This window comes from Saccoglossus kowalevskii, chromosome 12, assembly GCF_978046115.1.
Source record: "Saccoglossus kowalevskii chromosome 12, keSacKowa6.1, whole genome shotgun sequence".
NCBI classification, from domain to species: Eukaryota; Metazoa; Hemichordata; class Enteropneusta; family Harrimaniidae; genus Saccoglossus; species Saccoglossus kowalevskii.
In genome coordinates, this window is record NC_140652.1 from 25,850,267 (window position 1) to 25,865,538 (window position 15,272).

The 15,272-nt window shown below is 35.6% G+C and overlaps 1 protein-coding gene across 1 annotated transcript in view; it reads right to left on the bottom strand.

The window, feature by feature from the left end:
- The window catches only part of LOC100313702 (phenylalanine hydroxlase), a 42,420-nt gene extending 39,318 nt beyond the window's left edge, over positions 1-3,102 (bottom strand). The window contains exon 1 of the mRNA NM_001168157.2: positions 2,984-3,102. Within this exon, the coding sequence (NP_001161629.1) occupies positions 2,984-3,037 (54 nt within the window). The 5' untranslated portion in view covers positions 3,038-3,102. The remainder of the gene's footprint in view (positions 1-2,983) is intronic.
- Positions 3,103-15,272: the final 12,170 nt, after the last annotated feature.

Here is a 15,272-nt window from a genome sequence, read left to right on the forward strand (position 1 = left end):
CGAGGTATATGGGAATCAATCAAACGCATGCTAGATATTAAACACAAAAATCAAAGTGTTTCTTTCAGTCTTTTGTATTTAAATACAGATCAACCCGAGGTTCAAAGTCGCCACTTATCGCCCCCGGGGACCCTGGGGATCAAACAACTGTCCAGGATCATTAATTTTTAGAGGTAACACTTTTTTACTGCTTAAAATGGTGAGTTTTTAATATTTGGGTCTATTAAAAAAAAAACAAAAAAAAACCGCAACCTGATATTTCATATTTTTCGGTCGGTCGCTGAGGGCAACAAAACAATTTTTTTTGTTGGCCTTATGGGGCAGTTGAATAGTTGAAATTTAACTGTTATCAAAGTAGTTAATATTTGCCATTGATAATGTGATATTTATCAATACATTACCATTCCAGCTATATAAAGAATAATATGTTCTTGTGATCTTGATTTTCGCTGAATAAACATTTTGGGTGTTTTGTGTGGAATTTATTTTCACCGATTTTTGATGAGTTGAATGTGAAATATAGGGAAAAAGGTATGTTTACTAGATTTTATTATAACTGAATCATTCCTTCAGCGAAAATTGTGTAAATTAACTTAAGCGAAAATAATGAATTCTACAGTAATGCGAAGACTGTTGTAATCAATAAACCAAAACTAGGGATTATCAGTCATATGATTTAACACTGTAGAAGTGATGATGGAATAATGCATGGAGGTAAAAAGAGAAGGAGTCACAGCCAAAATAATCCTCCTAAACTTCTTTTGTTTTAGACAAGTTCAATCCCATAATTCCCTTTGTCTTATCCTCCTTTCACCCCAGGATCGTCGCCGACGCGTGATTTACTCTCTGTTGCTGCGCACAGTCCACATTCCAAGGTCTTGTTTTACGGTGTCGCCGTAAATGTCAAAGGACATAAAGCATGCGCATATCTTCTATACGTAAAGTAAACGTGTTTGTGAGAACGGGAAAGTTGGAATTTTGAAAATCGGAGAACTTCTTGTTAAGTTTATGTAATTTTTCGTTTTTCAGCACATTTTCCGTTGTATTTTTGAATCAGCAATATTGTAATGTTTCGAAACCAAAATAAAGTTCGTTTAATGATCTTTGCAATGGTGCGAGGCATAGACCGCACCGCGTTGTACCAGAGACTAAATTTTGAGGTTCGAAATGACACTTTTTGAAGTTTATATCCCGTGTTTGTCCTACTTCCTATGGCAGTGCGTCAATATTCTTTATACACCATGTACAAGAAATTTGTTGCATTTTTTGTTTTCGAGCAATCGTTTCGATCACAGCATATGCAAAACAATTCTTCGTCTGTAATATGCTATTCAATTTCGTTTACGTCTTCTGAATTGAAGAATATAGCAGTTTCAGCATCGTAGTCAAACTCGTGCGCCTATCGATCGTCGGCATATTTGTTTATAAGAATTTGACTAGAATTGTCACAAAAATCGCTGAGTGCTGCCGAAGGCGTCCGTAGTATGCTAATACATGGTAATCCTCACTGCGCTAAGAGGAAACTGTGCTCCTTGGTCCGTTCGGCAAATAAACTCCCTGATCTATGTACAAACAGTGGCGACCATCCTGGTACCTTTGATCTAAGCTTGGCTGTGACTCCTTCTCTTTTTACCTCCATTCTCTAAGACAAGCCTACGTCACAAACTGGTCAAAATCCCCCAAACATTACCAGCAACCAATCACAGACTAGCTTAAACAATCGCTTTCCCTGACGATAATACTTAGCAACGTTATTTCCCCCACGCTAACTTGAAAAATCTTTTGTTTTTGTCTCGTTTCCGTTTCTGGTCTGTCTTAGAGAATGAATAATGTAAACCACAGTCCCTCTATCCGGGACTGTGTGTAAACCTTTTTAATTTTGAAATAAAAAAAATATTGCATTATTCAGAAAAAAAAATCATTAGATTTTTGAAAAGTCACATCCTAAAACTGTTAAATCAAGAATATTTATGAGACTGGCATTTTTAAATATAATGCACAATTGTGAGATTTGTGATAAAACTTCTTTTTTACCACCTCATTTTGAAGCAAAGTTCACCAATTTAATGAGCAGGTGTGGCAAGGGGCCTGGTCATGGGTGTGACAATGGCATTGTCCAATCAGATTACAGCTATGCCCTTTTGTGTAAAATGTAATATGATCGTGAAAAACAATGTGTCCGCCTGGCACTGCGTATTTGTTTACCGGTTTTGGCTGAATCGCATGAACACAAAACTCTTCTTTGAAAAATCAGTTTCAAACATTACAGTAACAACAATTACTGAGACAAGTACCTAAAACCAGGTCCCTGACTTAAAAGGTTTTCAAAGGTCGGTGACATCCACCGGGTTTTATCGGGACTGTCGACGATCGCATACTACCGGTAGTACATGGATCACGAGACCCAACACACCCTCTCAAACCACGCCGCTAAGTCCAGCGCTAAATATATACATGGCATTACCGACGTTAATTAAATAATAACAAAATATCACCAGATAAATCAGTCTAGTATCACAAGTAGTCTGTGTGGTCTTACACGTATACATGTTTGCATTGCAGTAAATATATAAAAAATCGTCCAATTGATATACAAGCTGTCAAAAAAATATGCAAATATGACATTCAAGATGAGAAAGTCGCGCACTGTGAATGTGCTGGTCACGGTTCCCTGCAAACTGCACACTTCATGACCCCAAATGCGAATAACAACAATTTTTAATCACAAATTTGACATCGTCAGACAACATGTAGCGAGTATTTACACATGTTAGTACAACCAGTCTGGTAGCCCGAGAGACAAATGACGCTAACACGATTCAATTAGCGGCCACAGTAACCTCAACTACAGTCCCGGACCCTAGAGCGACCGGGACTCAATATACCAATTTGGATTTGACACACAAGTGACAGGAGATCAAATCCAAACTATCCAGTGGAAATATGAAGCACATTATTGAAAATGACATATGGAATGATGTACCTCGTCGCCAAAGTCATCTAACTTGCGCTTCTTTGCTGCGAAAGCCGAGTCCATCTTGTTCGCAATTCTCTGCTCAAATTTGTGAAAACCGCACGGGTCACGCGATGTTTATGTTTACGACCTCCTAAAAGGTGTAAGGCACGTTGATGGCGCTCACAATAATAGCAAGGTTTGCATATTCATCGCCGGGGGATGAAGGATGGCGTCAGGGAGAGTTTGTATTGTGTTGTAGAGTTGGAATTGATTGGCTGAAAAACTTGTATTTTGTGCCACCGCACTGTACCGGTGACTGTTACACTATGCTGATGTTCTTTTGTTTGTATGACCTTTATTACCTTTACGCCCATGCTCTGTGTTGTTGTTGTTGCTTTTTTCTCCAAGATGTTGGCTAAATAAATGTTGCGTCTGCAACGCATCCAGACCACGACTTCTTCGTGACTACTTTTATGAACAAACCCGCATCGAAACAGTGACAAGGTCGACAAGGTGCTCACTGACCGACATGGATCATCGAATATATGATTTATATGACTGTGTTTGTACAAACTCCACAACATAGACTGGCGCAGTCGGGGCGATTAATTTGTTTTGTAATAAAAAAAATCGCCAAATGGAGGTGTTAGCGCGAAATCATCCCGACTGGTTTATTCTGTAGGAAATTCATTGCTATTAAATATTCATGAGCACATATTATAATGAAGTGGGCGCGAAATACGTGCATAATGAGGTCAACATGGTACATGTCACACTGCAGACCCAACTTGGCGGCACGTTGAAATTCGAGTTTGTCGTAGTCGTCGTTTCTTATTTTCTCACAATGTAGAAATGTAACTCGTACTGTAGTAGAATTGAAAAAAAAATCGGCTGCTACAATCAGCCGACGTCTTCTCGGTCAGAGGTCAGTTGAAGAGACGTTGTGATTGGCTTAGATGATTGTCAGTTAGAACACTCATTAACATAATTACCCGTTGAAAAATCGACGGGTTCCTGCAGTGTCGATAGAGAGCCATGCAGTATAAACCAGTCAAGGTGATTTCGCAGTCACAGGGATTTCGCGATTTTTTTTAATTTTATTTAAACTACAAAAACAAATTAATCGCCCCGACTGCGCCAGTCTATCCACAACACTACGCTCCATGGCATTTGCTTACAATCGAAATAATCGTCTCGGCCCCTACTATATGTTATTTTTCGCCGGGTTTCTATCCTACACATGGTTCCAATACAAAATGTGTGCAGACGATATATAATTATAAATCACCTGTGAGAGAGCGCCACCCACCAGTCAAGGTGATTTCGCAGTCACAGGGATTTCGCGATTTTTTTTAATTTTATTTAAACTACAAAAACAAATTAATCGCCCCGACTGCGCCAGTCTATCCACAACACTACGCTCCATGGCATTTGCTTACAATCGAAATAATCGTCTCGGCCCCTACTATATGTTATTTTTCGCCGGGTTTCTATCCTACACATGGTTCCAATACAAAATGTGTGCAGACGATATATAATTATAAATCACCTGTGAGAGAGCGCCACCCACCAAACAGATAGAATCTTGTGTTTATAAAATCTGTATTTGGATGCGTGATAATATGCCCGCCCCCAGCGATGGGAAAACAGAAATAATTCATTGAATTTTTAATGGAAAAATTAGCAATATACTATACTAGACCGGAATTATACAGAAAAGCTGATACACGCTTTCTACGGTCTTCCCGAGTTTGAATTAAAAACGAAGTAAACTCATCCAAATTCCGTTGCGCATCACATTACAAATAGAAAAGGAAATTACATCACACCAATTTTAAAGGGTGGCAGTCGTCGCGCCACACATGCGCAGTGCGACGACCACCGCCCTTTAAAATAGTAGCACTGACTGTGTTGACACCAACCACTAAGCAGCCGGGAAGTCGACAGCATTACGACCTTACTGTAGACTTGCATACACTCTCTTGTTTATTTTTTTTGGCGTTTTTTCACTAAAATTAAATAACAATGGAATGAATAAACGGTGAATGCCGGTTTTCGCCATTTATACACTCCTATATTTTATTTTATTGAAAAAAAACACCAAAAAAATAAAAAAATAAACAAGAGTCTGTATGCAAGTCTAAATTAACTGATCATGATTAGACTGTAACATAATCCTCTTAACAACGCACTGAAACTTTCAAGCTAACTGCAAGGCATGCTGGGAAATTATAATGTCTTTGCTGTCACTCATTTCAATATCTATTTTTTTCTTCAAGAATGCATTTTTCTTCGACCAAACTCCTATGCGGCTCCAAAACACAGTAAAATGAATATATATCAAGCACAACGATACTTTTCAACCTTTCTGACAATATATTACTTTGATGTAATAGAAATGTAATATCTCAATATGAATTTGTGGTTTGTTTATGAGGTTATAATACATTAGTTCTCAGTCCATGTTGAGAATGCGTTTCCATCACGTGATGTACACAATGTATACAAATAAATAAATAAAAACAAACGCTTCCGTCACAGCACACCCCACAGTTTAAAGTATAAATATGTTAATTTATTCAATGATGCAAATGAGATGTTGGCGATGCTGGCAAAGACGAAGTCGTAATATCAATTTAGAATCAAACGTGGTGAAAGTTGATGGTCATTTGTTGTGAACTGTTTTCTGTTACACTGGTGTGAATGACCCTTGGCGCGTGTAACTGGTCGTTAAGGGGGTTCAGACTGAATTACAGATATTCATGTTCGACAAACCATAGAAGTTAGTCCAACTAGTCGAACTTTCATAGTATGGGTTAAGATCATCAGAATATTGAAAATGAACGACATTGGACCACCGGGATTTTTTTCGAAAAACATGAATAGTTCGATTGAGAATGCGTTTTCACTTGTTTCTATGATGGAATTATTCCTTCATATCTCAACCTTTTGCTCAATGACTTATAATGAATATATTATTGCTACCTTGAAACCTAAAACATTTCCAAAAAATGGCAATTAATATATCAAGTTTTGAGTATGACAATAGTTCTTCATTATAGTCCCTACTACTTTATAATCTGTACTAGAAACCGTGGCTTCTATTAAAATGCTACAATGCAACTTGAATAGAGGGGATGCGGTTTCTATTAGAGCATTTACACATTTGAGAAATGATGAATTTTTGGTTCTCAATTATTCCAAAAGAATGGGCGCGACTTCTATTAGGAATGCGGCTTCTGATACAGATTTTACGGTACCTTCCATTATTACTGTATACACACAGAAAGGTGTGCCCCTTTTTGCATATATGCACAGTAACACACTAACTAGTGCAAAATGTGAATTCGGCTCGAACTGCTTCAAACAGTATGACTTCCCGTTATATGTGTCAAGCAAAGTGTTATGGTCGAACAAGCATTGATTCTTTTGCAAATTCTGTCAGCCCATTAATTACAGTAAGCAAATATATTCTGACAAAACGGAGTGCTATATTTAGCCATTTTCTGTCAAGTGTTTACGCAATTATGATTTAATAGCTTGATAAAGTTTGAAAAGGCTGTCATTTTCCGGTCATAAAACCTGGCTTGCCTAGACTTGCACATCGTCTCTTGTTTGTTTGTTTGTTGGTGTACATGTATTTTCAATAAAATAATACGTGAGTGTACAAAAGGTGAAAACCGGGCTTTCCGCCATTTTTACTCACTCACCCACGCATATTATTTTATTGAAAAATAAAACGCCCAAATCACAATAATGCGATTCTGACTGACTGACAAAATCATTGTTTCTCTTACATAGTCTTGCTCACAGTTTCTTGTTTTTGTTCGGAGCGTATAAATTGCGAAAGCCGGGTTAATGCTAAGTTATGTAAGATACACCTTTTTTCGCGGCAACCCTGCTTTCGCCATTTACACACTCCCATAATATTTTATTTTATATTGAAAAAAAAATAATAAAAAAATAAACAAGAGACTGTGTACAAGTCTATCTCTTACACAATTAAAGTGGTCACAGAACGGCAACGTCACAATTGATCCACCCTCCGTTTCACGAAGGCACAATCTGGGAGGACACGAGCGGCTTTAATAGAAATTCATAAAATATTTATGAAACATTCCCCTGGACGACTCCTTGCGTTTTTTTTTTCAATCATTGACTGATGTACGAGTCAATGCGAAGCTACTTACAATATTGTGCCTGATTGGCTACCCAAATTTAACACCTAACAGTCAGACCAATCAGAGAGCAGCTTATTTGATGACAGTTTTTTCGGCGTATCAAATTCGATTCCACTTCGACTCAACATGGCAGGTGTATGCGGTACACACATGCTAAGGCTTTCTGACACATCACATGGCACTATTTAAAAAGCTTGGAATTTTTGATATACAGATACTATATAAAATGGAAAAAAAATGACGAGTCTTGATATTCGATTGAATACTAGTATACTTAATCAATTTCTCTCAGAATAACTGAAGCTCTGAAAATGTATCTACCAAATTGGTAGTTGCATTTAAACTAGTTATTACAAAGAATTTACTACAAAATTGACAAGTAATGCTTAAATAACATTAGCTCAATCAGAGCTTTTATTATTGGCGATCCGCTCCGTTAGGATTGCCCTTATAATCACTTTTGTCGTTTTGTGTGTGTGTGTGTGTCTGTGTGTGTGTGTACATTTCCAGTGTTCACTATTATTTCTTCTGTGTTTTTTTTGGCTTGGCCGATTTCGTTCACACCTTAACCCTAGTTATAAGGAAAAATCTGAAAATTTTTTTTGGCCCACCGTTGCCATAGCAACAAAAAAAAAATGATTTTTGGATAGCTTCACGCCAAATGTATCTCCTCCTACAAATTTGGGATAAAACACTTCAGACATAGCTCATTCTACTCAGCTTGAGTGTGGGCACAAAGTTACCATTTGAATTTTTGATATCTGTTTTCATTACCGAGAAATTTGACCCTAAATTTGGGGTAACTTTTCACCAGCAACGGCTTTTAACTCCTCTGTGATTGTTTCGGCTCTGCCGGTTTTGTTCATACTTCACAGGTAGGTCGTGCGGTCACTAATTGGAAAACAATCCTGGCCCACCATTGCCATTGCAACATCCAAAAACTGATTTTTGAATACTTTCGCCCCAAATGTATTACCTCCTACCAGTTTTATCAGTGTCGCTGGGTGTATATGATAAAGGGAAGTTGTGCAACCAAATTTGCCGAGTTCGCAGTTTTTCGCCAATAAAAAAATAACTAAGGCAACAACTCACGGTTTTTCAGCATTTTTGTAATAAAGACATTATTCTCCATCAATAATCCGCCCAAAACAGGAACATTTCTACTAATTCTTGTGTTTTTTCGACGTTTTTCGAAAAACCTGCGATTAGGCTGTGAAAGTAGAACATTCCGGAGGGGGCGAAATGGAAGAGCCATATTTAACGCGTAAAAATAGAACGGGTATTTTGACCTCTATGCGGTTGTCGCCAAAGAGCCCCGCGTCCATTGCCTGGCAATGCTCTTCCGTTTCACCAGTTGCGTTTTTTTGGCTAAAATTTGGGCAGTACTGTCAGTCACGAAAATTGATGAATAAATTAATACACATAAAATATGAATCACAGGCTAATTCAATGGTCACCGAACACTCCACTGTGGCAAGATAGTAGCGTACTGTATATTTGACCCAGATTTGACAAGCGTGGTACAGTTTTTTGCGCCTGTCCATAATAACGCGCACAAAGGATTGTGGGACAGAGTCCTTTATTTGCTGACATTCTTGACTTTTGACTGCAGTTCTTTTTTATATTTGAGAGTAAATGCTTTTGATATGCTCTTAGGTTTCTTAATATCCGTCTGAAATTCTGGACTGTGGTCATATTTTTCGATTAGGAGTCGTATATTTAAATAACTCACCGTGACTAATGTTTTGCATTATGAAGTATATTTTTATGAAGGTCAACACACTGTACTTTAGGTAAATATTTACCATCTCGTTATTTCATTATTTCGCTTTCCAGCATTTACAGGAAACGCTTCATTCTAGAAAATGCTATCGCAAAACTGTCGGAAATAATAAATGTAACAGCAGAATACGTCCTAGCACAGTCACTCGACTAGGAGAGTGATTGTGGTCCTAGTAATAAACTAAGTGACTTCCAAAAACTGAATGGTGTTTGCGAACTTCGTATTAGTTATAAACCGACGTTAGCTTCACGTTTATGTCACACCATGGAAACAGCCAAAAACATGGTGCTTGTTTTTGAGCGGAGCGGATCGCCAACCAGCCTACCGGCTTGTGATTATGCTCCTCACCTTAATTCGCGCTCTAACGCAATATTGTATGAAGTTGCGCAAATATAGATTGTCGATTCCACTACTAAGTCATATTTCGCAGGGAATTTTTGTTACCTTAAAATTTCCTTTCATCAACACAGATCGTGAAATTCACATTAAACATGTGTACTTTAAAATCATCCACCGATATTTAGTTTCAAGTTAGTTTCAAACGGGCGCCTGACGATAACTGATTGGTGAAATATGGATTAGGATGTCCAAGACTTGACACATGGACAATGATGTCCAATATATGGCACAAATATAAGGATGTTCAAGACTTGACACATGAACAACGATGTCCAAGATTCGACACATACATTAGAATGTCCGTGATATGACAAGATTTGACACATGGACAATGATTTCGAAGATTTGACACATGGATTGGAATGTCTAAGATTTGACACGTGGATTAGGATGTCCAAGATTTGACACATAGATAAGGATGTCCAAGATATGACACATGGATTAGGACTTCCAAGAGATGATATATGGACTAGGATGTCCAAGATTTGACACATGGATTAGAATGTCCAAGATATGACACATGGATTAGAATGTCCAAGATTTGACACATGGACTAGGATGTCCAAGATTTGACACATATATTAGGATGTCCAAGAGATGATACATAGACTAGAATGTCCAAGATTTGACACATATATTAGGATGTCCAAGAGATGATACATGGACAAGGATGTCGAACATATGACACATAGACTGGGATGTCCAAGATTTGACACATGGATTAGAATGTCCAAGATTTGACACATGGATTAGGATGACCAAGTTATGACACATGGATTAGAATGTCCAAGATTTGACACAAGGACTAGGATGTCCAAGATTTGACACATGGATTAGGATGTCCAAGATTTGACACATGGACTAGGATGTCCAGGATTTGACACATGGACTAGGATGTCCAAGATTTGACACATGGACTAGGATGTCCAAGATTTGACACATAGACTGGGATGTCCAAGATTTGACACATGGACTAGGATGTCCAAGATTTGACACATGGATTAGGATGACCAAGATATGACACATGGATAAGTATGTCCAAGATTTTACACATGGACTAGGACGTCCAAGAGATGATACATGGACTAGGATGTCCAAGATATGACACATGGATTAGGATGGCCAAGATTTGACACATGGACTAGGATGTCCAAGATTTGACACAAGGACTAGGATGTCCAAGATTTGACACATGGACTAAGGTGTCCAAAATATGACACATGGACTAGAATGTCTAAGACTTGACACATGGACTAGAATGTCCAAGATATGATAAGTGGAGAAACAAATTCATTTTAATGACATATTTAAAAGGAAATAAGCAAACACAAAATATTTTTACTAAGACGGATATTCTAACATAAACACAACACCAAACATAGAACAACTATTATTTATTACCTTGCCTACTGAGAATCTAGATTAAACAAAAAATAGATAGAAGAATACAAACTAACAATGCACAATTTTTTCTTTGCAAAAGTGAAAAAAAAAATCCTCAAACAATACAGTAATTTATCTTAACATTTTGCATAAAAATACTAGCTGATAGTTTTGGTTGTAAATTAAAAACAAAACAAAAAAAACTTTCCTAAAATTGTTGTTGTCATGGCAACCACACCCATGATTTCCAAAATAGTTGTTTCCATGGCAACCAGTAATCACATCTCCACCAAAATTTAATGGACTTTGATGTGTCAAGGGCAATCTCTTGATAATTTTATATAAATCCATTTGTAACTTTACAATCAATTACCCTCCCCCCCCCAAAAGAAAGACAAATAAACTTACTGCATGTATGCTGCAAAATTGTACAATATCTTTAACAATATTTTAATACCGGTATGACATATTTACAAGCAAATAAACAAACAAAAATAACCAATATCCCAACATGAATACAACATCAAACACAGTGTGACTTTCAAAACCTTGCCTAATGAGAATCTAGATTAAATAACAAATGGATGGATGAATGCAAATTAACAATTAATACATAATATTTTCTTTGCATGGCAAAGGGAGTATAAATGTCCTCAAACATTATGGTAATATACCTAACAATTTACATGATAAATACTAGCTAATATTTAGGTGGGAACAATTGTGAATGAACAAGTGCAATGAAGACATATTTGACCATTTTCCGTTTCCTGCGATGTAGGATACATTATGTGTGAAATCAAATGTAAAAAATTCCGGGATTCGACAAACGCGAGAGTATTCTGGGGGGATATAATAATGCACTGTACACATTTGATGATGGTCAATTTTGATGAAGTAAGGGTATCTAAATGCAATATTACCCTGTCAAAGACCAGCCTTTCAATGTGAGCTATGAAATAAAGAAATTCAAGTCCAAAATCAAATCGTTTGATTTTTGCAGCAGATGTTCGGTGCACGTTTTTCACGCAAATGGGACATTTCGCAGTTGAACAGAAAATCATACATTTCTAATCAATAATACTATTAGTACTGCATTAATCTCAATATTCCTTATAGAATATAATAAAATGACATAAATTGTATAAAAGTTACTAAAAATAATAGTACAGCAACATATTTAAGGAAAACATTTCAACATGGGTTTCTTCATCTGATACTAGCACAAAGACTCAGTACTGTAAAAGGATTAATTATTCATTGGGTTTTAATTTTGCTTATTTCGCTAACTTGAAAATGGGCTAAATTAAAACCCAGTGAATACGTGAAATTTAGCATAGAACACATTATCTAAATGATAAAACCGTGAATTTAAAAACCACTGAATATGCCTGAAATGATTAATCAGCAAAATTAAAACCCAGTGAAATTTAGTCATTTTACAGTATTGGCTAAAAAATGAATGATCTCTTTCTGGTTCATAGAAGTTCAAATAAATACCACTATTATTATTATATTAATTTTTCTTTTTTTTTCTTACTTCGATATCTCTTTGTTTATGAAAATAGCTAGTGTAATTTTCAAAATGTCTATCAAGCTCTTGGTTTGCAGAAATTTTGTTTGAAATTCTTAATGCTTCTCACTCAACCAATTGTGATTCACACTAGCTGAGTTATGGTGCGTTGTGGGTAGAGTTCAAGCTACAGTTTTGAAACTTACTGGTAGTTATCACGTGGCTGCAGACAGCATTCTGATTGGTCAAAACTTTATAAGCTGTCATCTTGGTTTGAGCTAATACCAGAAGTGACAAATTTTTAATATTTTTACTAAACTTTTTTTTTTGACTAAACAATTCACAATAAAATAACCAGCCAAGTGATCTTGGCCACCCCTCCCCCTCAAAAATACAGCTAAAACACTTAAAAGGTACTTCTTTAGAACTACTGAACATTTTGATCTGAAATTTCAACTTCAGTATCTACTGGTATGTATAAAATGTATTGATGTTTAAGAAATTGCTTATGATTAATGCAGTAGTTTGGCGCCATCTTGGATATTTTTCTAAACAATAAATATATTTTTATAGTGATGATACATTTGCCTTTCTGATTTGAAATTTGCCAAGTTGATTTTTTTGGACATTTTTTGTTTTGAACGCTTTTTTTTGATTAACTAGATAAATTGCTTGTGGCATATACCGGGTATATATATATATGGCCATGTCATTTGGTTTATCCGCCATCTTGGATTGAGGGCATTTGTTTATCACGAATGTTTTCTTTGACTGACCAACTAGATATTTTGCATGTAGAATGTATGACTAAAGCATAATAATTCAAAAAAATAAATAAGTTGAATTAGTCACATGATTTAGTCATTATCTTTGGAATCCTTCAAAAATATTTAGCAATAACTCTCGAGAGCACCTAAAGCGATCAACTTGACATGTTGCAAGTAAGGTCAAAGCTTCTTATTTTGAGAAAAATAAACTACACGATTTGGTCACCATATTTAATTTCCTGCATAATGATCCAAAATTCATGGATTTTTTAAAAATTAATTTTTTGACTGAAATGTTGTATCCAGGTTTTTTTATGAGAAAAATAAACTAGTTGTGATTAGTCAAGTGGTTCGGCCATCATTGTGATTTTACAAAAATAGATTTACATAGAACTGGCAAGGTATATGTATAGGAGGGCTGAATTCTGCAAAAATTCTTCTCATAAAGTTCTGGGTAAATTGCATGATAGAAAATGTGATATGAAACACCCACATCAGAAGATATTCAAAGTCAGACCCCTAAACATTTTATCCCAAAGTGTCATGACTTTTGGAGGGGGGGGGGGGCGTCAAAGGTTATTTTTGTTCAACGTAATTGCAATATTTTTTTGTTCGTACAATGTAAATTGAAAAAATAAATTCCGTAATACTGTAATCACAGGCTAGATGTACAATGTAATCAATCAAATATTTTTTTCGTACACTGTAAAAATGTGTCATTTTTCTCGGTACGTACAAGAATTTATCATCCAAATAAAAAAAATTGTAAAGAATAATCAAGGGAAAAATACATTTTTCGAAAAAAACGACTAGATGACGCAATTCACTGCAAAATTCAATTTTCAATGTAAACTGTAAAAACGTCTTTTTTTTCCTTGTAAATTGTAAAAAGCCCTTTTTATTTAACGTAAAACTGTACCAGTTAGCCTCCTCTTGCCCCACTCCTTTTGCATTCAGCACAAAATGGGATAAAACTTTCTAACTTATCATGAAGACCTGAAAAGTATTAGTACATTGTGGCAAAAAATGTATCATTTATAGCAACCATTACCATACTGACCGGGCCAATTAATCTATTAAGCACTATAATTTTTCCCGCCAAGATTTTTATGTATTTTTTGTTTAAATTTTGGACATAATTTACTTTTTGCTATTATAGGCTTGACCAAAATTTTAGAATATTTAAAAAAAATTATTAGGTTCAAAATTTGCAACAGTAGCAAAAGTTGATTTTGGTGCTCAAAGGGTTAAACAACAGAGACTTTTCTTGCTTGGACCATGCTTTGGACCCTGCAAGAATGCTCTCAGGTTTAACTCTTTTTTGCTATTTTTCTTTTCTTTTGGCAGTAGAAAACACAGTTACAAAATTGACAAATCTGAGAGAGGTCTACCTGAGGTACCTATATATTGAAAGTTAAAGCAATTGCAGTTTTTAAGAACAAACTGAAAGTATGACTTTTTTATCAAAAATTTAAAAAAATATCCATAAAATTCAGAGATTGGCAAATATCATCATCAAATGAAAAAAATCTGAGAGAAGTCTACCTGAGGTACCTACATGTATACATTAAATATCAAATTAATCAGACTTGCAGTTTTCAAGAAGAAGTAAAAAAATCATAATTTTAAAAAATGATAAAAATATTCATTCAAATAGTAGAATTGAAGATATTGTTATAAAATCAGAGAAAGATCCATCTAAAGTTACCTAAATATATTAGATATCAAAGCAATTAAACTTGTGGCTTTCAAGAAAAAATTATAATTTATCAAAGATGATAAAAATTATAAAAAATATCATCACTCAAGGTACATATATGCCAAGTATCAAAATAATCAGACTTGCACATTTTTGGAATAATTCCAAAATACAAGAAGCATGCAGCCTGTTGGCTGATATAGCTCCGCTGTTAGTGATGCACACTTTGCAATCAGTCTGTACCACAGTATAAGAAAGGAGTCTATATATCGAAGTGATAAAAAATACTGTTTTTTATAAAAAAAAGTCTCAAATATCACTTTTTAACCAAAATATTCAAATATATTAGAAAATTAAAGGTATTCTCACAAAATGAACAAATCTGAAATGGAATCAAGAAAGGAAATTTTGTAATGAGTTAGTGAGGTTTTTAGGTTATAATGTAAAGCATGACAACAATGGAATTCAACAGATTACACACAATCAGAAATATGAACAGCTCCACTTTCCACTAAGTCAAGCTAAAGGTTGATGCGGACGGCAACGGAAGTAGCTCAAATAGAGAGTGGAGAAAAACAAACAAAAAAAACA